This window comes from Bos indicus, chromosome 3 (genome assembly GCF_029378745.1).
Source record: "Bos indicus isolate NIAB-ARS_2022 breed Sahiwal x Tharparkar chromosome 3, NIAB-ARS_B.indTharparkar_mat_pri_1.0, whole genome shotgun sequence".
Lineage (NCBI taxonomy): Eukaryota > Metazoa > Chordata > Mammalia > Artiodactyla > Bovidae > Bos > Bos indicus.
The window spans coordinates 803,014-830,997 of NC_091762.1; the positions used below are offsets into that span (position 1 = coordinate 803,014).

The 27,984-nt window shown below is 40.7% G+C and overlaps 2 protein-coding genes and 1 long non-coding RNA gene across 6 annotated transcripts in view; 2 read left to right on the forward strand and 1 right to left on the reverse strand.

Annotated features, from left to right (window-relative positions):
* The window catches only part of MPC2 (mitochondrial pyruvate carrier 2), a 30,672-nt gene extending 29,207 nt beyond the window's left edge, over positions 1-1,465 (forward strand). For both annotated transcript variants that reach the window (XM_070782309.1, XM_019986392.2), the window contains one exon: positions 1,250-1,465. In XM_070782309.1, the coding sequence (XP_070638410.1) occupies positions 1,250-1,286 (37 nt within the window). In that variant the 3' untranslated portion in view covers positions 1,287-1,465. The remainder of the gene's footprint in view (positions 1-1,249) is intronic.
* Positions 1,466-1,870: 405 nt separating this feature from the next.
* LOC139180436 (uncharacterized) overlaps positions 1,871-27,984 on the reverse strand; it is a 39,654-nt gene continuing 13,540 nt past the window's right edge. Inside the window, exon 2 of the long non-coding RNA XR_011564703.1 lies at positions 1,871-2,166. This is a non-coding gene — a long non-coding RNA (uncharacterized lncRNA). The remainder of the gene's footprint in view (positions 2,167-27,984) is intronic.
* Positions 17,202-27,984, forward strand: part of ADCY10 (adenylate cyclase 10) — a 91,390-nt gene continuing 80,607 nt past the window's right edge. For 2 of the 3 annotated variants that reach the window (XM_019986393.2, XM_070782219.1), the window contains exons 1-2: positions 17,203-17,733; positions 27,769-27,976. In XM_019986393.2, coding sequence (XP_019841952.2) covers positions 27,826-27,976 — 151 coding nt within the window. In that variant the 5' untranslated portion in view covers positions 17,203-17,733; positions 27,769-27,825. Of the gene's footprint in view, positions 17,734-27,768; positions 27,977-27,984 lie in introns of all 3 variants that reach the window. The other variant, XM_070782226.1, reaches the window with a different exon arrangement.

The window sequence follows — 27,984 nt, forward strand, 5'->3', positions numbered from 1 at the left end:
CATCTGTACCATACCTAGCTTTACTTGCAGCTTAATTAATAATCTAGCACATAACAGATATGAATACTCACTCATTCTATAAATGCCTGATAACCATTTTTAGGTCTTAACTTATATCAATATAAACAAAATAAAATCACTGTATTTTATTCACAGAGTACTTTTCTCATACACCATCTTATTTTAACCTGATATTAATTCATGATTGTAAAGCTATGAGAACACTAAGTGCCACATTCAGAAATGTAATTTCTAATATCAGAAAATATCAGAAATTCAGATACAATTTAACGAAAAGATGTTTAGCCTTACAATTAAAATAGCAGATTGAGAGATGTAGTTAGAAATAAAAATGTTGGACTCTCTGGAACACTCAGGAAAATATGGTTGAATATTTGAAATCAGGACCTTTTGAGAAATATGGGAGGTAAGATAGGCTTCATAGAATAGCTGCCTTTTTGTGCTTGTTCAGTTTTCCACTCTGCTTTCAGCTGAGAAGATTAGTAAATGAAGCCCAGGGTGTTGTAAAACAGAAAGACTCTGTAGCTTTGTGGTTAATTCTTCTTTGAATTAATGAGAATTGAGAATTAATGAGAACTGAAGAAATTGTCCTTAGTTTCAACAAACTTAAATGTTACACCTCCTAACCCAGTAGCCAGCCTGTGTCACAGAATTATATTGTTAGTGACTAGACAGGCCCATTGCCAACTGATTTTATTCTCAGGGAAGATGCTTTGTGAGTATAAAATTAAAAACTCTAGGTGAGTACGTTTTGGTAAATTTTATACATATGTTCACATTTGTCATACTCTCATATAGTTCAAGAATGAAAATATTCTTAAATTAATACTTTCGTACAGCAAACTGTAAGTCAGTTAAGACTTTTTGACAGCTTCAAGCCAGATTCGAATAAAGTCCTTAGGTTATTCTCCTTCCTGCATATTTCTACCTACAAGCCCCTGGGAAGATTGTGTTTACAACTCTATAGCCTCTTGACTAGTGAAAAAGAAGAGATGGAATATGATTCTCATTCCCTTCTTATTATAAATATTATCTAGGGTCGTCCCTGGTGGTCCAGTGGTTAAGATTCCACATTTCCACTGCAGGGAGCATGGATTCTATCCCTGGTCAGGGAATTAAGATCCCACATGCTATGCAGTGCAACCAAAAAAAAGAAAAAAAAATTTTAGTTAAGAAATGAATGTGTTTATTGTGATTCATGATTTTTTTCTTTTTGTTTTCTTTATAGATATAACCAAGAACTAAAAGCTAAAGCAAACAAATAAGAGTTCCTGGTCACCCTGGCAATGTAGATGTGGACATAACCACCGGGACCTAGTTTGATTTATTATTCGGTTGTTGATGAGGTGATACTAACCGTGCTAATGTTTGTAAGGCATACAATGTAATTGGGAGATAGTATTGATACTTGATTCAACTGAAAAATAAAGCAAACTTTTAATAATATTGTCTCTTTACATATGACTTAAGGAACTTACTTGTGGATATTAGTAGCATTTTTTCTACTATTTGTCCATAATAAATCATATTGCTCATACATACCATGGGCCTCCTTCTGTTCTAGTCAACCAAAGTGTGTGTCTAGAAGAGCACACGTATTCCAGTGAGTCAAAAGATAGTTGGAAGGTTTAATAGATTGTATAGCGAAGGATGATGAGGTAGCTAATGGTGAAAGGAAATAGAGCTAAAGAGAGTAAGAAATGGGTCATAGAATATCCAGCAACATGACCTCAAACTGTCTTAACATAAGAAAAGAAGAACATATTTTTTTGTGTATTTGTTGCAGGAAGGGTGACCCATGGGGGCTCTTGTCTAACGCTCAGAAATGAATTGTTCAAGGAGACACGTATTGACAAAGCAAGAGATTTTATTAAGCAAGGGGCACTTAGGTGAAGAGCAGGAGGACTCTGCTGCATGACTCACAGTCTCAGGTTTTATGGTGATGGGATTAGTTACCAGATTGTCTCTGGCCAATCATTCTGACTCAGGGTCCTTCCTGGTGGCTCAGCCATTGCTCAGCCAAAATGGACTTCAATGAGGAGGATTCTGGAAGATCAGTAAGACAGGTGGCATCTCCTTTTGACCTTTCCTGAATTCTTCTGGTTGGTGGTCACTTGTTGGTTCTGCATTCTTTACCTGGACCACCTGTCAAAAAATAATTCATGCAAATGGTTGCTACGGTGCCTAGCCAGGGCAGGCAGTTTCAGTGTTTTCCCTAACATATTGTGTGAAATTCTTTTACAGCTACAGAGTAAAAATGGATTTATAAATTTTTGAAATACGTTCAATAACCAATGTGATGTGGCAGAAAAGCTCTACAGTCAGGCAGACCTGAATATGAATCCTAGCTCTGTGACATAATCTCTGACTTTGGGCAAGTTAAAGTGTCCTGCCAAGTGCCTGGGACATAAGTCAGTTTTCTGTAAATGTGACCTTTGTCCCATTATGAAGGTTCATATTGGATTCAAAAACCCATTTGTAGTACTGAGCTTTCTTTTGAAAATCCTAGGAAAACCAGTCCTGTTAGAACTGTAGTGAGAGGAACGAACAAAGCCAGTTATTTCTAAATTGGTAGAAGCAAGTGACAAAGAGCTTTTTGTATAATAATGTACTATACACAAAACTTGGCAATTAACAACTGAAAATTTTATCTTTTCTCCTTTCAGCATTCTATATACTTGAAGAGGAAGGATTAAAAATTTTGACACAAGCAAAAGGTCCTGAAGGGTCAAATTATTACTGCTTCCTCTGTTCAAGCCACCCTGTTAAATTTGTTTGGCATAGGAGTGCACGCATGTGCACGTGTTTTCTAGGGTTAAGCATTGAGCATAAAATTTACTATGAAAATTGGCCTAGATACAAAAAGTTTATTAAAATGCATGTATTGAATTGGTATTTCACTTCCTTTCATTAAAACCTGCTCTTTTCTATATGGGTTCTCTAACACCCAATTGTCAGTCAAATTTATTGTAGTATTTAGAAGCAATCACTTACTCTTCGTTCTCAAAAATTCTGACAGACTACATCATGCTTCTTTTCTACCCAAAAACTTTAATCCATCCCATTATTGAATCTTCAGTTCAGTCACTCAGTAGCGTCCAACTCTTTGTGACCACATGGACTACAGCACATCAGGCTTCCCTATCCATCACCACTCCCAGAGCTTGTGTAAACATGTCCATTGAGTCGGTGATGCCATCCAACCATCTCATCCTCTATCGTCCAATTCTCCTGCCTTCGATCTTTCCCAGCATGAGTGTCTTTTCTGAGTCAGTTCTTCACATCAGGTAGCTAAAGTATTAGAGCTTCAGCTTCAGCATCTGTCCTTCCAATGAATATTCAGGACTCATTTCCCTTAGGATGGACTGGTTTGAGCTCCTTGCAGTCCAAGGGACTCTAGAGAGTCTTCTCCAACACCACAGTTCAAAAGCATCAATTCTTCAGCACTCAGCTTTCTTTATAGTCCAACTCTCACATCCATACATGACCACTGGAAAAACCGTAGCTTTGACTATATTAGTCAGCAAACTAATGTCTCTGCTTTTTAATATGCTGTCTGGGTTGGTCATAGCTTTTCTTCCAAGAAGCAAGCATCTTTTAACTTCATGCCTGCTGTCTCCATCCCCAGTGATTTTCAAGCCGAAGAAAAAAAGAGTCTGTCACTATTTCCACTGTTTCCTCATCTATTTGCCATGAAGTGATAGGACTGGATGCCATGATCTTCATTTTTTGAATGTTGAGTTTTAAGCCAGCTCTTCCACTCTCCTCTTTCACTTTCATCAAGAGGCTCTTTAATTTCTCTTCACTTTCTTCAATAAGGGTGGTGTCTTCTGCATATCTGAAGTTGTTGACATTTCTCCTGGCAATCTTGATTCCAACTTGTGTTTCATCCAGGTACAGTATTTCTCATGATGTACTCTGCATTTAAGTTAAATAAACAGGGTGACAATCTACGGCCTTGATGCACTCCTTTCCCAATTTGGAACCAGACTGTTGTTCTATGTCTGGTTCTAACTGTTACCTCTTGACCTGCATACAGATTTCTCAGGAGGCAGGGAAGTTGATCTGCTATTCCCATCTCTTAGACAGTTTACCACTTGTGATCGACCCAAAGGCTTTAGCATAGTCAATAAAGCAGAAGTAGATGTTTTTCTGGAATTCTCAGGCTTTTTCTTTGATCCACCAGATATTGGCAACTTGATCTCGGGTTCCTCTGCCTTTCCTATATCCAGCTTGAACATCAAGAAGTTCTCAGTTCACATAATGTTGAAGCTTGGCTTGGAGAATTTTCAGTATTACTTTGCTAGCATGTGAAATGAGTGCAATTGTGCAGTAGTTTGATCATTCTTTGGCATTTCCTTTCATTGGGGTTGGAATGAGAACTGAGTCCAACCAGTCCTGTGGCCACTGCAGAGTTTTCCAAATTTGCTGGCATATTGAGTGCTGCACTTTCACAGCATCATCTTCTAGGATTTGAAATAGCTCAACTGGAATTCCATTACCTCCCCTAGCTATGTTTGTAGTGATGCCTCCTAAGGCCCACTTGACTTCACACTCCAGGATGTCTGGCTCTAGGTGAGTAATCACACCATCATGAATATCTGGATCATCAGAATTTTTTTTTGTATAGATCTTTTGTGTATTCTTGCCACCTCCTCTTAATATCTTCTGCTTCTGTTAGGTTCCATACCATTTCAGTCCTCTATTGTGTCCATCTTTGCATGAAATGTTCGCTTAGTATCTGTAATTTTCTTGAAGGGATCTCTAGTCTTTCCCATTCTATTGTTTTCCTCTGTTTCTTTACAGTGATCACTTAGGAAGGCTTTCTTATCTCTCCTTGCTGTTCTTTGGATCTCTGCATTCAGGTGGATGTATCTTTCCTTTTCCCTATTACTTTCACTTTTCTTCTTTCCTCAGCTATTTGTACGGCCTCCTCAGACAACTATTTTGCCTTTTTGAACTTCTGTTTCTTGAGAATGATTTTGATCACCGCGACCTTTACAATGTCATGAACCCCCATCCATAATTCTTCAGGCACTCTGTCTATCAGATCTAATCCTTTGAATCTTTATTTGTCACTTCCACTTTATAATCGTCAGGGATTTGATTTACCTCATACTTGAATGATCGAGTGGTTTTCTATACTTTGTTCAATTTAAGTCTGAATATTACAATAAGGAGTTTATGATCTTAGCCACACTCAGCTCCCAGTCTTGTTTTTGCTGACTGTATAGCACTCCATCTTTGGCTGCAAAGAACAGAATCAATCTGATTTCAGTATTGACCATCTGGTGATGTGCATAGGTAGTCTTCTCTTGTGTTATTGGAAGAGGCTGTTTGTTATGACCAGAGTATTCTCTTGGCAAAACTCTGTTAGCCTTTGCCCTGCTTCATTTTGCATTCCAGTCTCCTGTGATGAAAAGAACATTTTTGGGGGCTTTAGTTCTAGAAGGTCTTCTAGGTCTTCATAGAACCATTTAACTTCAGCTTCTTCAGTGTTTCTGGTTGGGGCATAGACTTGGATTACTGTGATATTGAATGGTTTGCCTTGGAAACGAGATTTGCACCCAAGTATTGCATTTAATGCTCTTTTGTTGACTATGAGGGGTACACCATTTCTTCTAAGGGATTCTTACCCACGGTAGTAGATATAATGGTCATTGAATTAAATTTGCCCATTCTGATCCATTTTAGTTCACTAATACCTAAAATGTCAGTCTTCACTCTAGCCATCTCCTGTTTGACCACTTCCAATTTACCTTGATTCATGGACTTAACATTCCAGGTTCCTATGCAATATTGCTCTTTACAGCATCGGACCTGCTTCTATCACCAGTCACATCCACAACTGGGCATTTTTTTCGCTTTGGCGCCATCTCTTCATTCTTTTGGAGTTTTTTCTCCACTCTTCTCCAGTAGCATATTGGGCACCTACCAACCTCAGGAGTTCATCTTTCAATGTCATATCTTTTTTCTATTTTCACATTATCCATCGGGTTCTCAAGGTTCTCAATTTCTGAAGTGGTTTGCTGTTCCCTTCTCCAGTGGACCATGTTTTGTCAAAATCTCCACCATGAACCATCTGTCTTGGGTGGCCCTACCAGGCATGGCCCATAGTTTCATTGAGTTAGACAAATCTGTGATCCATATGTTCATTTTGGTTAGTTTTCTGTGATTTTCGTTTTGATTCTGTCTGCACTCTGATAGATAAGCATAAGAGGCTTATGGAAGCTTCCCGATGGGAGGGACTGACTGTGGGTAAATCTGGGTCTTGTTCTGATGGGCAGGACCTGCTTATTAAATCTTTAATCCAAATTTCTGTTGATGAGCCAGGCTTTGTTCCCTGCCTGTTGTTTGGCCTGAGGCCAAACTATCGTAGGGGTAGTTCAGTTAAGTCCTGTCTGACTCTTTGCGAACCCATGGACCATAGCATGCCAGGCTTCCCTGTCCATCACCAACGCCCAGAGCTTACTCAACCTCATGTCCATCGAGTTGGTGATGCCATCCAACCATATCATCTTCAGTCGTCCCCATCTCCTCCCACCTTCAATCTTTCCCAGAATCAGGGTCTTTTCAAATGAGTCAGCTCTTCACATCAGGTGGCTAAAGTATGGAAATTTCAGCTTCATCATCAGGCCTTCCAATGAATATTCAGTACTGATTTCCTTTAGCATTGACTGGTTGGATCTCGCAGTCCAAGGGACTCTCAAGAGTTTTCTCCAACACCACTGTTCAAAAGCATCAGTTCTTCAGCATTCAGCTTTCTTTATAGTCCAACTCTCACATCTGTACATGACTACTGGAAAACCATAGCTTTGATTATATGGACCTTTGTTGGCAAAGTAATGTGTCAGCTTTTTAATATGCTGTCTAGCTTGGTCATAACTTTTCTTCTAAAGAGCAAGCATCTTTTAATTTCATGGCTGCAGTCACCATCTGCAGTGATTTTGGAGCCACAAAAAATAAATTTGGTTACTGTTTCCTTTATTTCCCCATCTATTTGCCATGAAGTGATGAGACAGGATGCCATTGTCTTAGTTTTCTGAATGTTGAGTTTTAAGCCAACTTTTTCACTCTCATTCTCTTTCATCAAGAGGCTCTTTAGTTCTTCTTCCCTTTCTGCCAAAAAGATGGCATCATCTGCCTATCTGAGGTTATTGATATTTCCCCCAGCAATCTTGATTCCAGCTTGTGCTTCATCCAACCTGGCATTTTGCATGATGTACTCTGCATAGAAGTTAAATAAGCAAGGTGACAATATGCAGCCTTGATATACTCCTTTCCTGATTTGTAACCAGTCTGTTGTTCCATGTCCCATTCTAACTGTTGCTTCTTGACCTGCATACAGATATCTCAGGAGGCAGGTCAGGAGGCAGTCCCATCTCTTGAAGAATTTTCCAGTTTGTTCATATGCACACAGTCAAAGCCTTTGGCATAGTCAATAAAACAGAAATAGATGTTTTTTCTGGAACTCTCTTGCTTGTTTGATGATCCAGCAGATATTGGCAACTTGATCTCTGGTTCCTCTGCCTTTTCTGTATCCAGCTTGAACATCAGGAAGTTCAAGATTCACATACTGTTGAAGCCTGTCATGGAGAATTTTGAGCATTACTTTGCTAGCCTGTGAGATGAATGCAATTGTGCAGAAGTCTGAACATTCTTTGGCATTGCCTTTCTTTGGGATTGGAAAGAAAACACATTTTCCAGTCCTGTGGCCACTGCTGAGTTTTCCAAATTTGCTGACATATGCAGTGCATCACTTTCACAGCATCATCTTTTAGGATTTGAAATAGCTCAACTGGAATTCCATTACCTCCACTAACTTTGTCCATTGTGATGCCTCCTAAGGCCCACATGACTTCACATTCCAGGATGTCTGGCTCTAAGTGAGTGATCTCACCATTGTGGTTATCTGGGTCATTAATATCTTTTTTGTATGGTTCTTCTGTGTATTCTTGCCACCTCTTCTTAATATCTTCTGCTTCTGTTAGATCCATACCATTTCTGTCCTTTGTTTTACCCATCTTTGCATGAAATGTTCCCTTGGTATCTCTTAATTTTCTTGTGGCATAAGATGGCAGAGTAGAAGGACATGTGCTCATCTTATCCTGCATGAACTCTAAAACTTCAACTCGCTGCTGAACAACCATCAACTGGAGAATGTTGGATCCCACCAAAAAAAGATACTCCATGTCCAAAGGCAAAGGATAAGCCCCAGCAAGATGGTAGGAAGGGCAAAATCACTCTTAGAATCAAACCACTTGCCCGCCACAGATGCTCAGAGGGCTTAAAGAAAACTTGTGTGCACCAGGACAAAAAGACCACACAGAAACTTAGCCAGAATTGTGTTTGAGTGTCTCCTGCCAAGGTACAGGTCAGCAGTGGCCTGCTGCCAGGGCAGGGGCTCTGGGTGCAACTGACCTGGGTATGGCATAAGCCCTCTTGGAGGAGGTCGCCATTACTCCCAACTTACACATGACTGGAGAAACAGACTCTTGGAGGGCACAAACAGAACCTTGTGAGCACCAGGACCTAGGAGAAAGGAGCAGTGACCCCACAAGAGGTTGACCCAGTCTTGTCCATGAGTTTTCAGGAGTCCCCAGCTGAGGCATGGGATGATGGTAGCCTATTGCAGGATTGGGGGCACTGAGAGTAGCAGTGCATGCATGGCACCTTTTGAAGGAGGTCTCCATTATCTTCATTACCTCCACCATAACTTAGCCTGAGGTCAAACAACAGGAAGGGAACACAGCCCTGCCCATCAAAAGAAAATTGGATTAAAGATTTACTGAGCATGACCCTGCCCATCAGAACAAGACCCAGTTTCCCCCTCAGTCAGTCTGTCTCATCAGAAAGCTTCCATAAGCCTCTTATCCTTCTCCATCAGAGGGCGGACAGACTGAAAAACACAATCACAGAAAATTAACCAATTTGATTACATGGACCATCAGTTCAGTCATTCAGTCGTGTCCGACTCTCTGCGACCCCATGAATCGCAGCACGCGAGGCCTCCCTGTCCATCATCAACTCCCGGAGTTCACTCAGACTCCTGTCCATCGAGTCAGTGATGCCATCCAGCCATCTCATCCTCTGTCATCCCCTTCTCCTCCTGCCCCCAATCCCTCCCAGCATCAGAGTCTTTTCCAATGAGTCAACTCTTCGCATGAGGTGGCCAAAGTACTGGAGTTTCAGCTTTAGCATCATTCCTTCTAAAGAAATCCCAGGGCTGATCTCCTTCAGAATGGACTGGTTGGATCTCCTTGCAGTCCAAGGGACTCTCAAGAGTCTTCTCCAACACCACGGTTCAAAAACAGCAATTCTTCAGTGCTCAGCCTTCTTCACAGTCCAACTCTCACATCCATACATGACGACTGGAAAAACCATAGCCTTGACTAGATGGACCTTTGTTGGCAAAGTAATGTCTCTGCTTTTGAATATGCTGTCTAGGTTGGTCATAACTTTCCTTCCAAGGAGTAAGTGTCTGTTAATTTCATGGCTGCAATCACCATCTGGAGTGATTTTGGAGCCAAAAAAAATAAAGTCTGACACTGTTTCCACTTTTTCCCCATCTATTTCCCATGAAATGATGGGACTGGATGCCATGATCTTCGTTTTCTGAATGTTGAGCTTTAAGTCAACTTTTTCACTCTCCATTTTCACTTTCATCAAGAGGCTTTTTAGTTCCTCTTCACTTTCTGCCATAGGGTGGTGTCATTTGCATATATGAGGTTATTGACATTTCTCCTGGCAATCTTGATCCCAGCTTGTGTTTCTTCCAGTCCAGCGTTTCTCATGATGTACTCTGCATAGAACTTAAATAAGCAGGGTGACAATATACAGCCTTGACGTACTCCTTTTCCTATTTGGAACCAGTCTGTTGTTCCATGTCCAGTTCTAACTGTTGCTTCCTGACCTGCATACAGATTTCTCAAGAGGCAGATCAGGTGATCTGGTATTCCCATCTCTTTCAAAATTTTCCACAGTAACTCAATGAAACTATGAGCCATGCTGTGTAGGGCCACCTAAGATGGATGGGTCATGGTGGAGAGGTCTGACAAAATGTGGTCCACTGGAGAAGGGAATGGCAAACCACTTCAGTATTCTTGCCTCGTGAACCCCATGAACAGCATGAAAAGGCAAAAAAATAGGACATTGAAAGATGAACTCCCCAGGTTGGTAGGTGCCCAATATGCTACTGGAGATAAGTGGAGAAATAGCTCCAGAAAGAATGAAGAGATAGAGCCAAAGTGAAAACAACACCCAGTTGTGGATGTGACTGGTGATGGAAGTAAACTCCAATGCTGTAAAGAGCAATATTGCATAGGAACCTGGAACGTTAGATCCATGAATCAAGGCAAATTGAAAGTGGTCAAACAGGAGATGGCAAGAGTGAACATCAACATTCTAGGAATCAGCGAACTAAAATGGACTGGAATAGGTGAATCTAACTCAGATGACCATTTTATCTACTACTGTGGGCAAGAATCCCTTAGAAGAAATGGAATAGCCATCATAGTAAACAAAAGAGTCCAGAATGCAGTACTTAAATGCAGTCTCAAAAGTGACAGAATGATCTCTGTTCATTTCCAAGGCAAACCATTCAATATCACAGTAATCCAAGTCTATGCCCCAACCAGTAATGCTGAAGAAGCTGAAGTTGAACAGTTCTAAGAAGATCTACAAGGCCTTCTAGAACTAACACCCAAAAAAGATATCCTTTTCATTATAGGGGACTGGAATGCAAAAGTAGGAAGTCAAGAGATACCTGGAGTAACAGGCAAGTTTGGCATTGGAGTACAAAATGAAGCAGGGCAAAGGCTAACAGAGTTTGGCCAAGAGAATGTACCTGTCATAGCAAACACCCTCTTCCAACAACACAAGAGACGACTCTACACATAGACATCATCAGATGGTCAATACTGAAACAGATTGATTATATTCTTTGCAGCCAAAGATGGAGAAGCTCTATACAGTCAGCAAAAACAGACCAGGGGCTGACTATGACTTAGATCGTGAACTCCTTATTGCCAAATTCAGACTTAAACTGAAGAAAACCACTAGACCATTCAGGTATGACTTGAATCAAATCCCTTATGATTATACAGTGGAGGTGACAAATAGATTCAAGGGATTAGATCTGATAGAGTGTCTGAAGAAGTATGGACATAGGTTCATGATATTGCACAAGAGGCAGTGATCAAAACCATCCCCAAGAAAAAGAAATGCAAAAAGGCAAAATGGTTGTCTGAGCCAGGCTATACAAATAGCTGAGAAAAGAAGAGAAGCTAAAGGCAAAGGATAAAAGGAAAAATATACCCATTTGAATGCAGAGTTCCAAAGAATAGCAAGGAGAGAAAATAAAACCTTCCTGAGTGGTCAATGCAAAGAAATAGAGGAAAATAACGGAATGGGAAAGACTAGAGATCTCTTCAAGAAAATTAGAGATACCAAGGGAACACTTCATGCAAAGATGGTAGGTGTAATGGTGCTTCAAAAGGACTTATGCCAGCACTGTTTTATTCCATACCTCTGACCCCGCAGCAGGCCACTGTCAACCCACACATCCACCAGAGATTCTTGGACACCCACAGGCAAGTCTGGCTCAGTCTCTTGTGGGGCAACTGCTCCTTTTTCCTGGGTCCTGGTGCACATAATGTTTTGTTTGTACCCTGCAAGAGTCTGTTTCCCCAAAATCGTAAAGATTCTTACGTGTCAACTAAAAAAGGTGCACAACTTGAGAGTTGCAAGTTGAGTTTTGTTGAGGGTGAAATGAGGACTGCAACCCAGTAGGCAGCACCTCAGATACCTCTGAGAGACTGCTCCAAAGAAGTAGTAGGGGAAGGTCAATATATAAGGTTTGAGTGAAGGGCAATTTCAGTGCAATCAAGAGCTTACTTTACAAGAAGTTTTCTCCAAGTCATGAGGATCTGATGTCACCATGAACAGATTTAGTGCTTTTCCAGACATGAGGAGATGCAGAGATACACGTCATATAATCTGTGCATAAAAATATCCAACTATCTAAAGACCTTCCCACCAGATTCCCTGGAGGACAGAGTGCCTCACTTCACCCTGAACTTCTTCAGGGGATGTTGAAGGTCAGAAGATGCAGCAGTACAGGGTTCAGTCTCTGTGCTGAAGCAAACAGCAAATAGTGGCAGGCAGCAAATACCATTGTTGTTGTTGTTTAGTCATTAGCAAATGCTCATGGCAAGTGCCAGTTTGTAGCTGACATATGTATCCAATCAAAAGCTTCCAAGGATCCATGTCACAACTACTCTCAAAAATTTAGAAAAAAGAAACTGTATAGTAGAAGTCCTTACTAATATAGCTGCTAAACTTCATGAAAGAGCATTTCACAGTGGTAAAAATCAATCAGTCTAGTTGAGTTTAATTCTATATCAAAAATTTTTAACAAATCCTTATTGATCACTTCATTAGGTATGTTTTCCCAAGGCAAGGTCTGGTGGGCCTGTGTTTCAACCCAACTCTGCCAAATATCAACTGTGCATGCGTACTCAGTCCTATGTGTTTGTGACCCCACGTAATATAGCTCACCAGTCTCCTTCTGTCTATGGTATTATCCTGGCAAGAATACTGGAGTGGGTTGCCATTTCCTTCAGGGGGTCTTCCTGACCCAGGGATCAAACTTGCATCTCCTATGGCTCTTTCATTGCAGGCAGATAGATTCTTTACCCTGAGCCACTGGGGAAACCCTTACATAACTGTGAGATGTAATGTTTGTTTCTGGGTTTTAGTATTTTCAAGATTAAAATGGGGAAAATATAGTACTCCATAGGATTGTCATAGAGATAACTGAGAAAATGTTTTAATACAATGCCTGGTGTGTGATGGGCTTCCCTTGTGGCTCAGACACTTAAGAGTTCACTTGCAATGCAGGAGACCAGCATTCGATCCCTGAGTCAGGAAGATCCCATGGAGGAAGAAATGGCTACCCACCCATTTTCTTGCCTGGAGAATTCCATGGACAGAGGAGCCTGGTGGGGTTGTATACAGTAAGCATGACTGAGCAACTAACACTTTCACTTTCTGGTGTGGGATGGGTGTTAAATAAAATGTAGAAAATTTCAGGAAATGGTAAGCTTATTAATTGACAATAGAACAAAAACAAGATCCCAGAAGTACTTTATTAAACAAAGAGTTTTAATTTAGCTGTAAAAAGGATATAGTTTACCTATTTGCACACCTTCTGAGGCAATAACTGTTGAAATTCTTGAGACTTTCACTGCTTGGGGTGGTAGGCTAGAGGTGGGATACCATGCATTGTTCAGTTGCTAAGTCATGTCCAACTCTTTGTGACCCCATGGACTATAGCCCGCAAGGCTCCTCTGTCCATGGGATTTTCCAGGCAAGAAATACTGGAGTGAGTTGCCATTTCCTCCTCCAGGGGAAGAGGTCGGGTAGAGAGGCTCAGTAAGAGATTAACTCTTAATCTAATGTGTTTTGTGGCTTGGCATTCATTTCAAAGAAACATTGATCCAAAATACATCAATACTGTTGTTTCTCCATAGTAAACAGATTGTTTTTTAAGTTGTTATAGCAGTGAAAGGTTGAATCATAACAAGGATTGCCCTCAAAGTCCAAGTTGCTCTCATTAAAACCAGTTTCTGTTGGAGCTTGTTTATATAATGAAACAGAAAGCACTGGTACTTATTAGGACTGGCTTTCACCCTAAGGAGTCTGTTTAATTATATGAGGTATGATTATAATTTTGTTAAGACCAGTTTCTATAATACTAGAAAATTCAGTCAGCAAACATAATTAAATGAGTTTCTTTTTCTCCTCCCTTAATACAACTGCATTTTACAACATTTTGAAACACACAATAAATTTCACTATAGAGCTGGGCTTTATTTGAGAATGTTGGCTTATTATTCAGTTCAACTTTTTAAAATTCAGATTTTTACAAATGTGTCACTAAGTAGCAATTGTAGTTGTGACATACATAAGAACAGCTAGAAAGTCAAAATTGATTTATGCTGTTAGAAAATATGCCACCCACTTAATATATATTTTACCAGTGTCCATGGAATGAAGAAACTCAAATCCAGTGCCACATTGGGTTATAAGTTATCTCTGTGGTGAATTTGATCTATTTGAATTTGAATTCTTAATTCAGAATTTGAATTCTGTGGTGAATCTAAAAGATAGGACATTGAAAGATGAACTCTCCAGGTCAGTAGGTGCCCAATATCCTACTGGAGATAAGTGGAGAAATAACTCCAGAAAGAATGAAGAGACGGAGCCAAAGTGAAAACAACACCCAGTTGTGGATGTGACTGGTGATAGAAGCAAGGTCCGATGCTGTAAAGAGCAATATTGCATAGGGACCTGGAATGTTAAGTCCATGAATCAAGGTAAATTGGAAGTGGTCAAATAGGAGATGGCAAGAGTGAACATCGACATTTTAGGAATCAGTGAATTAAAATGGACTGGAATGGGTGAATTTAACTCAGATGACCATTTTTTTCTACTACTGTGGGCAAGAATCCTTTAGAAGAAATGGAGTACCCTCATAGTAAACAAAAGAGTCTGAAATGCAGTACTTGGATGAAACCTCAAAAACAACAGAATGATCTCTGTTCATATCCAAAGCAAACCATTCAATATCACAGTAATCCAAGTCTATGCCCCAACCAGTAATGCTGAAGAAGCTGAAGTTGAACAGTTCTGTGAAGATCTGCAAGGCCTTCTAGAACTAACACCCCAAAAAGATGTCCTTTTCATTATAGGGGACTGGAATGCAAAAGTAGGAAGTCAAGAGATACCTAGAGTAACAGGCAAGTTTGGCGTGGAGTACAAAATGAAGCAGGGCAAAGACTAACAGAGTTTGGCCAAGAGAATGCACCTGTCATAGCAAACACCCTCTCCAACAACACAAGAGATGACTCTACACATGGACATCACCAGATGGTCAATACTGAAATCAGACTGATTATATTCTTTGCAGCCAAAGATGGTGAATTTCTATACAGTCAGCAAAAATAAGACTGGGAGCTGAGTGTGGCTCAGATCATAAACTCCTTATTGTAAAATTCAGACTTACATTGAAGAAAGTAGAGAAAACCAAACCACTAGACCTTTCAGGTATGACCTATATCAAATCCATACAGCATTACAGTGGAAGTTACAGTGGAAGTGACAAATGGATTCAAGGGATTAGATCTGATAGACGGAGTGCCTGGAAAACTATGGACAGAAGTTCATGACATTGTACAGGAGGCAATAACCAAGACCATCCCCAAGAAAAAGAAATGCAAAAAGGCAAAATGGTTGTCTGAGGAGGCCTTACAAATAGCTGAGAAAAGCAGAGAAGCTAACGGCAAAAGGGAAAAGGGAAAGATATGCCCATTTGAATGCAAGGAGATATAAGAAAGCTTTTCTCAATGATCAGTGCAAAGAAATAGAGGAAAATAAGAATGTGAAAGACTAGAATTCTCTTCAAGAAAATTAGAGATACCAAGGGAATATTTCATTGCAAAGATGGGCACAATAAAGGACAGAAACGGTACGGACCTAACAGAAGCAGACAATATTAAGAAGAGTTGGCAAGAATACACAGAACTATACAAAAAAGATCTTAATGACCCAGATAACCACGATGATGTGATTACTCACCTAGAGCCAGACATCCTGGAATGGGAAGTCAAGTGGACCTTAGGAAGCATCACTACAAACAAAGCTAGTGGAGGTAATGAAATTCCAGTTGAGCTATTTCAAATCCTAAAAGTTGATGCTGTGCAAGTGCTGCACTCAATATGCCAGCAAATTTGGAAAACTCAGCAGTGGCCACAGGACTGGAAAAGGTCAGTTTTCATTCCAATCCCAAAGAAAGGCAATGCCAAAGAATGCTCAAACTACCGCACAACTGCACTCACTTCACACACTAGCAAAGTGATGCTCAAAATTCTCCAAGTAAGGCTTCAACAGTACATGAACCATGAACTTCCAAATGTTCAAGCTGGATTTAGAAAAGACAAAGGAACCAGAGATCAAATTGCCAACATCCGTTGGATCATCGAACAAGCAAGAGAGTTCCGGAAAAACACCTATTTCTGCTTTATTGACTATGCCAAAGCCTTTGACTATGTGGATCATAACAAAATGGAAAATTTTTTAGAGATGGGAATACCAGACCACCTGACCTGCCTCCTGAGAAATCTGTATGCTGGTCAAGAAGCAACAGTTAGAACTGGACATGAAACAACAGACTGGTTCCAAATCACCAAAGCAGTACATCAAGGCTGTATATTGTCACCCTGCTCATTTAACTTAAATGCAGAGTACATTATACGAAATGCTGGGTGGGATGAAGCACAAGCTGGAATCAAGATTGCTGGGAGAAATATCAATAACCTCAGAAACCGCCCTTATGGCAGAAAGGGAAGAAGAACTAAAGAGCCTCTTGATGAAAGTGAAAGAGGAGAGTGAAAAAGTTGGCTTAAAAACTCAATGTTCAAAAAACTAAGGCCATAGCATCCAGTCCCATCACTTCATGGCAAATAGATGGGGAAACAATGGAAACAGTGAGAGGCTTTATTTTCCTGGGCTCCAAAATCACTGCAGATGGTGACTGCAGCCATGAAATTACTCTTTGGAAGTAAAGCTATGAGCAACCTAGATAGCGTATTAAAAAGCAGAGACATTACTTTGCCAACAAAGGTCCGTGTCGTCAAAGCTATGGTTTTTTCCAGTAGTTATGTGTGGATGAGAGAGTTGGACTATAAGGAAAGTTGAGCACCGAAGAATTGATGCTTTTGAACTCTGGTGTTGGACTCTTGAGAGTCCCTTGGGCTGCAAGGAGATCCAACCAGTCACTCCTAAAGAAAATCAATCCTGAATACTCACTGAAAGGACTGATGCTGAAGCTGAAGCTTCATTACTCTGGCCACCTAATGCAGAGAACTGACTCATTGGAAAAGACCCTGATGCTGGGAAAGATTGAAGGCAGAAGGAGAAGGGGACAACAGAGGATGAGATTGTTGGATGGCATCACCAGCTCTATGGACATGAGTTTGAGTAAGCTCTGCAAGTTGGTGATGGACAGGGAAGCCTGGCATACTGCGGTGCATGGGGTTGCAAAGAGTCACACACGACTGAGCGACTTAAATGAGCTGAATGATGGGCTTGACCAGTCAGAAAAGACAGGTCAAAAATTTACTTCACAAAAATCTCTGAAGATAAGTATTGTAGTGTAAATTTAATAGTTCTGGTAGAAGTCACAATCATTATTAACCAAAAATGGGTGTTTACTCAGGAAAAACTTGTCTTTATAATCACCTGCCAACTATTGCCTAAGTTCAACCACCCTCCACATAGTCAGGACTACTTTGGGGTCATAGCAGTCTCTCTGACCCTTGCTCCAAATCTCCATCTAGGGACCCTGAACCCATCCTTCTGTGAGCCATGGGCCACTGGGGCTGGTTGGGGGAGGGGATGGCAGTGCCAGCCAATCAGAAGCACAGTCCGTGCCCGTGAAACAATGAGCTACTGATGAGGGTGTGGCCAGGAGAACAGCTTTTAGAGAAAACTGTCATTTTATGGTCAGCTTTAGACAGACATGGCACTTCTGCTGTCTTCTGAATAATGTCATCCAGGCTCTTTTCCTGTCTTCTGCACTCCTGACTAGATCCTGAAAGATCTAGTCTCTAATCTAGGCCCTGATTTTCCTCAGCCTTGGAGAAAGAAGAGGTATGTGACTGTAGGAGTAGAAACAGTGGTTGCAGAGCTAAGTTGAGGGCTACGCTTGGGGAAGTAGGTTTGGGAGCTTAAGGAAAGTGGGGAAGCCTTGGGCTAGGAATGGAAGTTCATCTTGAATATATCTGCGTCAATCCTTTAAGTGAGATTAGAAGTTTGAACGTTTCAGTGTTACCTCATCCTATTTATCCTAGATGTTCTATTTTTCTAGATTACTATCTATTTACCTCTCTCCTGCAACTTCTCAAATGATACCCTTATCAGTCATCAAATAGCAAATGCCTACCATGTGAAGGAGCTCTAGAAAGATGTTGTGGAGGAAACACACTTATACATTGAATGTGATCTCTAAAACAGAGAAGCTTCAATTCAGAGAAGACATAAACAGATCAAAAGATAACCAAGGATTTTAAAAATAGATAATAAGGCACTTAAATTTATAGACACTAAATGCCCTCATAGCTTAGAGGGAAAATTGCCTTGACGAGAGTGGTCTGGCAAGCTTTCTTGACAGATAACATTATCCCTTTATGTTCAGAGTATCTCCTTTGGATTCTTGTAAAATCTGATTTTACATATTGATGAAAAATGGGGTGGAAACTAAAATCTATTATATATTTAGAGAAACAATAATGGATATAATTGATCTTTAGCTTCATTTTCCTTTGAGGGTATTGCTGAGTTTTCTTTAAGCAAATTAAAATTGGACACACACTCTTCTTCATTCAGGAAAATCTGTCTTGGTATGTCATCGAGGCCTTGCTCTTTCACTCTGTCAGATATCCTCATTCCTAGACGCTTTCATGCTTTCTCAGTGGCCACACTCTGTTCAAGCTCTATTCTTGATTAAACTGGACAAATAATTGATGAGGGTACCTCTGTAGACATTGAAAGTGCTCTAAAATTAAATATTTTCTCTAGGTTATAAACATCCCCAAAGTGTCATAAAATGGGATGTACCACGGTATTCTAGAAAGAATGCTGCTGCTGCTGCTAAGTCACTTCAGTCGTGTCCGACTCTGTGCGACCCCATAGACGGCAGCCCACGAGGCTCCCCCTTCCCTGGGATTCTCCAGGCAAGAACACTGGAGTGGGTTGCCATTTCCTTCTCCAATGCATGGAAGTGAAAAGTGAAAGTGAAGTCACTTAGTCGTGCCTGACTCTTAGCGACCCCATGGACTGCAGCCCACCAGGCTCCTCCGTCCATGGGATTTTCCAGGCAAGAGTACTGGAGTGGGGTGCCATTGCCTTCATAAAAAGGCCTTAATAGGGACTTCCCTGGTGGTCCCGTGGTTAAAATTCCATGCTTTCACTTCAGGGGGCATGGGTTCAATCCCTGGCCAGGGAACCAAGATCTCACAGGCCGTGTGGCATGGCTGGAAAAATAAAATGCCGTGACAGTAATCATTTTCTGATGTTGCAGAACTTAAAGCAGAAAAAGTAAGTTTTCTAAAACAGAAAAGCTCAGGTATTCATTTTAGATGTCTTTGCCTCTTCAGTCCATTAACAGATAATTTTATCATTCTAGTTTGCCTTCTATATTTGTTATCTTGATCTCCAAATGCACCGACTTTCCTTACCTGATAATCATAAACTTAGAAAAATCTGTCCAAATCCTCAAATCACCTTGTTTAAAACAATACACATCTGAAACATTGTAAATACTACAATTAAATATATATATGTAATTCATCTTTCCACTAAAGACAAGAATCACCTCTACAACCTTGCAGACATACGTCTCTCACTCCAATATTCCAATACTAAGACTAACCAGGTACAGTGTTAAATTTGCCTCCCAGGGATTGCTAGCCATTGATCCTACTTGATCCTTTCAAAGCAAAAAATAAATCTAACCCATTTTAGTTTTAGAGTTTAAAGCAAAACAGTCTGTACTGTACATAGGAAGAGGGTGTAGTATTGCCAAGATTGAAGAGGCTTGTAGGTAGCAAGCAATCTGAGATACATTTATACTAAAAAAAGTATTCACTGTCTCTTTAAAATTCAAATTTAACTGGATGTCCTATATTGTTACTTATTAAAACTGACATTCTTACAAGTGACAGCCAAAGAGAGTAAAGTTGAGATAGTCAATGAATGGGGTAGGAGCTACACCCTGCTCAGTGCTGTTCAGTCCTAACTCTGCTCATGACTGCTCAGCACCTCTGTGGAAGCCTCTTCAGAGCATCCATTCCTATAGAAATCATACTACTTATGGTTACCTATTCTCTGATAAACTAGCTCCCTCCACTGACCAACACCAACTTTCCTTTCCTTCTTCAACCTTCCCATGCACTTCATTCTTGTTTAACCAAATCCCATCTCTACCTGAGGGAGAAAGTAGGGGAATTCTTTTGATAAATTCAGGGGTCTAATTAGACTTTGCACATATATCTCCAGGTTACCCCACACCTTTCACAGTTCAGTTTAAACATCCAAAGGCAATGACCATTTTCACCCAAGTGTCATCTCCTGACAATGTTTCCAATGTCTCGCATCATTCCTCAAATTTCATAGTCCATGAACTTCAAATGAAGTGAGTAGAACTAAACCCAATACTCTGAGTCAGATTTAAACACTGCTTACTACCTTAAGATTTGCATGGCATCCAAAATGGCCATGCTTAATTTCTCTAGTACCTCCAGGGAAACAAAACCACAGATGCCACCACTCAGCTACCAAGAAGTCCAAATTTTAAAATACTGACAATAGCAAATGTTAACTGGGATACAGACCTCTCACATTTTGCTTGGGGGGTGTAAACTGACTCAGCAATTCCACTTTTAGGTATATGCCCAAGTGAAATGCATATATGTGTTCTCCAAAACACATGTACAAGAATGCTCTTAAGCACTTCCCTTGCTGTCCAGTGACTAAGATTCCGAGCTTCCAGTGCAGGGATCATGGGTTCAATCCCTGGTCGAGGAACTAATCCCAAATACCATGTGGCATGGCCAAAAACAACAATAAATAAATTCTTTTTAAAAAAAAGATTGCTCCTAGCAGCATTATTCCTAATAGCCTGAAACCGGAAAAACAACCCATAGGTCAATAGTTCAGTTCAGTTCACTTCAGTCACTCAGTCCTGTCCAACTCTTTGCGACCCCATGAATCGCAGCACGCCAGGCCTCCCTGTCCATCATCAACTCCCGGAGTTCACTGAGACTTACATCCGTCGAGTCAGTGATGCCATCCAGCCATCTCATCCTCTGACGTCCCCTTCTCCTCCTGCCCCCAATCCCTCCCAGCATCAGAGTCTTTTCCAATGAGTCAGATCTTCGCATGAGGTGGCCATAGTACTGGAGTTTCAGCTTTAGCATCATTCCTTCCAAAGAAATCCCAGGGCTGATCTCCTTCAGAATGGACTGGTTGGATCTCCTTGCAGTCCAAGGGACTCTCAAGAGTCTTCTCCAACACCACAGTTCAAAAGCATCAATTCTTCAGTGCTCAGCCTTCTTCACAGTCCAACTCTCACATCCATACATGACCACTGGAAAAACCATAGCCTTGACTAGACGGACCTTTGTTGGCAAAGTAATGTCTCTGCTTTTCAATATGCTTTCTAGGTTGGACATAACTTTCCTTCCAAGGAGTAAGCGTCTTTTAATTTCATGGCTGCAGTCACCATCTGCAGTGATTTTGGAGCCCCCCAAAATAAAGTCTGACACTGTTTCCACTGTTTCCCCATCTATTTCCCATGAAGTGATGGGACCAGATGCCATAATCTTCGTTTTCTGAATGTTGAGCTTTAAGCCAACTTTTTCACTCTCCACTTTCACTTTCATCAAGAGGTTTTTTAGTTCCTCTTCACTTTCTGCCATAAGGGTGGTGTCATTTGCATATCTGAGGTTATTGATATTTCTCCTGGCAATCTTGATTCCAGCTTCTGCTTCTTCCAGCCCAGCGTTTCTCATGATGTACTCTGCATAGAAGTTAAATAAGCAGGGTGACAATATACAGCCTTGACGAACTCCTTTTCCTATTTGGAACCAGTCTGTTGTTCCAGGTCCAGTTCTAACTGTTGCTTCCTGACCCGCAGACAGATTTCTCAAGAAGCAGATCAGGTGGTCTGGTATTCCCATCTCTTTCAGAATTGTCCACAGTTTATTGTGATCCACACAGTCAAAGGCTTTGGCATAGTCAACAAAGCAGAAATAGATGTTTTTCTGGAACTCTCTTGCTTTTTCTATGATCCAGCGGATGTTGGCAATTTAATCTCTGGTTCCTCTGCCTTTTCTAAAACCAGCTTGAACATCAGGAAGTTCACGGTTCACGTATTGCTGAAGCCTGGCTTGGAGAATTTTGAGCATTACTTTACTAGCGTGTGAGATGAGTGCAATTGAGCATTCTTTGGCATTGCCTTTCTTTGGGATTGAAATGAAAACTGACATTTCCAGTCCTGTGGCCACTGCTGAGTTTTCCCTATTTGCTGGCATATTGCGTGCAGCACTTTCACAGCATCGTCTTTCAGGATTTGAAATAGCTCAACTGGAATTCCATCACCTCGACTAGCTTTGTTCATAGTGATGCTTTCTAAGGCCAACTGGACTTCACATTCCAGGATGTCTGGCTCTAGGTCAGTGATCACACCATTGTGATTATCTGGGTCATGAAGATCTTTTTTGTACAGTTCTTCTGTGTATTCTTGCCATCTCTTCTTAATATCTTCTGCTTCTGTTAAGTCCTTACCATTTCTGTCCTTTATCGAGCCTAGCTTTGCATGAAATATTCCCTTGGTATCTCTAATTTTCTTGAAGAGATCTCTAGTCTTTCCCATTCTGTTGTTTTCCTCTATTTCTTTGCATTGATCACTGAGGAAGGCTTTCCTATCTCTTCTTGCCATTCTTTGGAACTCTGCATTCAGGTGTTTATATTTTTCCTTTTCTCCTTTGCTTTTCACTTCTCTTCTTTTCACAGCTATTTGTAAGGCCTCCCCAGACAGCCATTTTGCTTTTCTACATTTCTTTTCCATGGGGATGGTCTTGATCCCTGTCTCCTGTACAATGCCATGAACCTCATTCCATAGTTCATCAGACACTCTATCTATCAGATCTAGGCCCTTAAATCTATTTCTCACTTCCACTGTATAATCATAAGGGATTTGATTTAGGTCATACCTGAATGGTCTAGTGATTTTCCCTACTTTCTTCAATTTAAGTCTGAATTTGGTAATGAGTTCATGATCTGAGCCACAGTCAGCTCTTGGTGGTGTTTTTGTTGACTGTATAGAGCTTGTTCATCTTTGGCTGCAAAGAATATAATCAATCTGATTTCAGTGTTGACCATCTGGTGATGTCCATGTTTAGAGTCTTCTCTTGTGTTGTTGGAAGAGGGTGTTTGCTATGATCAGTGCATTTTCTTGGCAAAACTCTATTAGTCTTTGCCCTGCTTCATTCCGTATTCCAAGGCCAAATTTGCCTGTTATTCCAGGTGTTTCTTGACTTCCTACTTTTGCATTCCAGTCCCTTATAATGAAAAGTACATCTTTTTTGGATGTTAGTTCTAAAAAGTCTTGTAGGTCTTCATAGAACTGTTCAACTTCAGCTTCTTCAGGTCAATAGTAGAAGGGATAAATAATTTGTGTATAATCAAATGATACATACAGCACTGAAAATCAATGATTACTAATGTACACACAACAACATGGATAAATATCACAACCATTTGAGAAAAAATAAGAAAGTATATATAATATTCCATTTACTTATCTATGATATTAGAAATCAAGAGATATACTAACTTTGGGGAGGTGTGGGGGGAGTGAATGGGAGATAGCATGGAACTGGTTTCTGTAGTGCCAGTTCTTTTTTTTTTTACAAAGCATATAATAAGTGCTTTACTATTTTAATTAGCTCATCTTTGATTGCACTTGGTCTTCATTGCTGCATATGGACTTTCTCTACTTGGGGTGCCTGGGCCTCTCATTGCTGTGGCTTCTCTCACTGTGGAGCACGGGCTCTAGGGCACATGGCTCAGTAGCTGCAGCTCACGGCGTCTAGAGCTCAGACTCAGCAGTTGTGGGTGCATGGGCTTAGTTGCCCCAGAGCATGTGAAATCTTCCTGGACCAGGGATCAAATCCATGTACCTTGCTTTGGCAGGCAGATTCTTAACCACTGGATCACCAGGGAAGTCCACATGTTCTTTCTTGATATGAGTAGAGAACACGGATTGGTTCACTTTATAATTCATCAAGCTATCCACTTAGAAATGTTGCCTTTTCTGTACATATGTTATATACTTCAATAAGTTTTTTGAAAGACAGCATTGAATTTGCAGTAAATCTAGTCTTTTACACTACACGCTTATGGGTTTGATATTGTTAAAATTTTAAGCACAGTACTTATTTGCATTCATTCTGAAATTTCATTGTTATTTCAGTCAATTAAGATATTTGAAGATTCTACCATTCAATATATTAGCTTTCCTTCCAACTGTATCTTTATGTGAGTCCTCTAGCATACTTGTGGAGGCTCCCTCTGAGTGGACACTAGAACACAAATCAATATCATTTAGGTCTACCTGTTTTCCAGCTAGGGACATTTTCATCTCTCCTATAATTTAGTATGTTACCCACAAAGATGTGAGAAACTTGGCCAAATGCCTTGTTAAATTCAAGATATGCTTTGTAGACAGCATTCTCTTAATTTAAAAGTTTAATAAATCAAATAAAGGAAATAAGGCCAGTTTGTTCTCAGCTCTGAATTCATTTTAATTCCTTTTCATCACCTTTTACTGATACAAGTGCTCATGTATTATGCAGTGTGCTCTGTGCTTAGCTGTGTATGACTCCTTGCAGCCCTCTGGACTGTAGCCTGCCAGACTTCTCTGTCCGTGGGACTTTTCTGGCAAGAATACTTGAGTGGGTTGCCATTTCCTCCTCCATGGATCTTCCTGACCCAGGCATAGAACCCAAGTCTCCTGCGACTCCTGCTTTGCAGGCAAATTCTTGACCACTGAGTCACTGCTGCTGCTGCTAAGTCACATCAGTTGTGTCCAACTCTGTGCGACCCCATAGATGGCAGCCCAACACACTGGAGAAGCCCTATCACTGAATATGGCAACTCACAAATATTCCAGCTCTCTCTCCCACTGCACACATGGTAGGATCGCACTCTCCTGCTTTGGCCAACCAATATCACTTCAGTGGAAGTGAAATAAGTCCTCACTTCTGGGAGGACACTTTAAGAAGGAGTCTACAGTGGAATCCTCTGTTGTCACTGTGTCTGGGAAACTGAAATGTCCCAGCCTGGGACCCAGAATGAAGACAACAATAGAGTAGGGCCTCAGACTACCTATAATGGACACGGGGTGGTGGTTTAGTCACTAAGTCGTGTCTGACTCTTGATGACCCCGTGGACGGTAGCCCACCAGCCTTCTCTGTCCATGGGATTTCTGAGGCAAGAATACTGGAATAGTTTCCCATTTCCTTCTTCAGGGAATCTTCCCAACCCAGGGATTGAACCCTTGTCTCCTGCATTGCAGGCAAATTCTTTATCACCTGGGAAGCCCACAGTGGATATGTGGCATGAGTAAGACATAAGCCGTTGTTATTTCCAGCCACTGAGATTTTGGAGTTTTCCATTGACGAAGCAAAACTAGCTTATATTGACTGATAGCACCACATTTACCAAACTGTGCTTTCTGGAATCCACATGTAGGCTCATCTTTTGAAATTCAGAGGAAAATGTACCAGCCTCTAATTTTCCAGCCCTTCTCACATTCTCCATTTTTTTTTGTATAATTTTATTTTATTTTTACATTTTTGGCTATTCTGTGTCCTTGTCGCTGCATGGGCTTTTCTCTAGCTGCAGCAAATGAGGGCTACTCTCTAGCTGTAGTGGGCAGGCTTCTCATTGCAGTGGCTTCTCCTGTTGCCCGGGCTCTAGGGCACGCAGTCTTCAGTAGCTGTGGCATGTGGGCTCAGCAGTTGCAGCTCCTGGGCACTAGAGCACTGGCTCAGTAATTGTAGCATTAACATACGGGCTTAGTTGCTCCTCAGCATGTGGATCCTTCTAGCCTAGGGATCAAACCTGTGTCTCCTGCATTGGCAGGTGGATTCTTTACCATTGGGCCATCAGGGAAGCCCTCACTGAGCCACCAGGAAAGGCCTTTCCATTATTTTTTGAGATTACTGAAATTACATCTGTCAATTCTTTCAATGTATTTCAGTGGATATGGGTTATCTGGGGATGGCTGTGATGGTGGTTTAGTCCCTAAGTCGTGTCCAACTCTTTCGACCCCATGGACTGCCAGGGTACTCTGCCAGGCTCCTCTGTCCATGGGATTTCCCAGGCAAGAATACTGGAGTGGGTTGCCATTTCCTTCTCTGGGGGGATCTTCCTAACCCAGGGGTTGAACCTGAGTCTCCTACATTGCAGGCAAATTCTTTACTGTTGAGCCACCAGGGAAGCCCTGGGGATGGCTGCTTGAATTTAAATGACTAGGTACTTTAACACTGTTTTCTTATCTTGGACTTCTTGTCAATATTTGTTATATTTTCAATTCTCCATAATGGAGAAGACAGAAACAAAAGAAGTGTTGTGTAGCACATCATAGTTAAGCTTTGTCCTTATTCTTCCTTTATTAATCACCTTGCCGTCAATAAAACCTAAAAGCCCCTCTAGGTTTTCTTAACTTCAGCATTTTCCTAAGTCTCAGCTCATTCTGGTCATTCTCATACCCTTCTTATAAGTTCATATAGCACTTATCAAATTGACTATCTGAAAATATTTATTTGATGTATTTATTATCTATTGACTGTTCCTAGCATATGCTGTGTTTCCGTGATACTCTTTTAAAAAAAAAAAAAAAAAAAAAACTTAGTTATATACTTCTCCTATCTTTTGTTCATTCTTAACATTTGTATTTACCAAGTTTTTCCTTTCAAAGATTATCTAATACCTAATATTTAGTACCCATTTTTAAAGGTTTCTGTCCCTTTTAAGGGTTTTTTTGTAAAATATGCCAATATACTAATGTTTTTCTTGATTTAAAAAAAGTGCTTCGCTTAAGTCTAAGGTATATGTAAACTGTCTCAATTTTTCTAATACTCTTATGTACCCCAACATGATTTACATCTGGTTGAAATTACTAACAACTTCCTTCATGTTGGTATCATCAGTCCCTCTTTTTTTTTAAACTCCCTCATTATCTGTATCATTTATTCCAGGAACTTGAATTGCTCTGAAAATATTGGGTATGCTATTTCTGTTCAGGGTGGTTCAGCATGATTTTCACAGCATTCAGGTGTGAGCATTTCATTAACCCCAGCAGGCAAAGAAATGCCTTAGGGAATCCTAGTTTTCTCAGAACTAAGTAGGTAACAAATCAACATTTCCACGTTTCCTTCCATTTATGGTTTAAGTCTTATATTCACACATACACACACCCCTTTTAATTCTTTTTCTCTATTTCTTTATACCTTAGAATACTTCATCTCTTGCTTATATATGACCCTCCACTTTGCTATTTACCTTTCTATAAATGGGGCTTCCCTGGTGACTCAGCTGGTAAAGAATCCGGCTGCAATGAGGGAGACCTGGGTTTGACCCCTGGGTTGGGAAGATCCCCTGGAGAAGGGAACGAATGGCTACCCACTCCAGTCTTCTGGCCTGGAGAATTTCATGGACTGTATAGTCCACGGGGTCACAAAGAACCGAACATGACTGAGCGACTCTCACATTCACTTTTCTATAAATATTCACACACATAAACTCCTGTTTATGCTTTCTTTTTTAGTTTTCAAAAAAAGAAAAAATAAGAGACGAAGGGGCAAGGAAAGAGGGAACGTAAGGACAGAAGGGAAAGGGGCCTGGACCAAAGCACTCGTGCTACTGGCCCCTCTGCCACAGCGCTTGCACCCCGAGGGCTCACCCTTTCATGCAAATGCATGGTCAACAAGTCAGTCATTCTCACATCAACCACTTAAATGAGCATTGTGCAGGTTAGAGAAGATGGGGAAAAAGAAATAGGAAGGTGAGTGAATGAATATAAGTCAGATTGCCTCCAATTTCAGCTTTGTTTTCTAGAAAGTACATTCAGGACTGTTCGTGGTGATCATACAATCCAGAATATTTGCCTTGAACATGAACACTCGAAGAGAACTTGAATCACAGGACCGGGCCATCGTCAAAATAGCAGCTCATTTACCGGACCTCATTGTCTATGGAGATTTCTCTCCAGAGAGACCTTCTGTGGATAATTTTGATGGAGTCTTGATGTTTGTTGATATTTCAGGCAAGCAC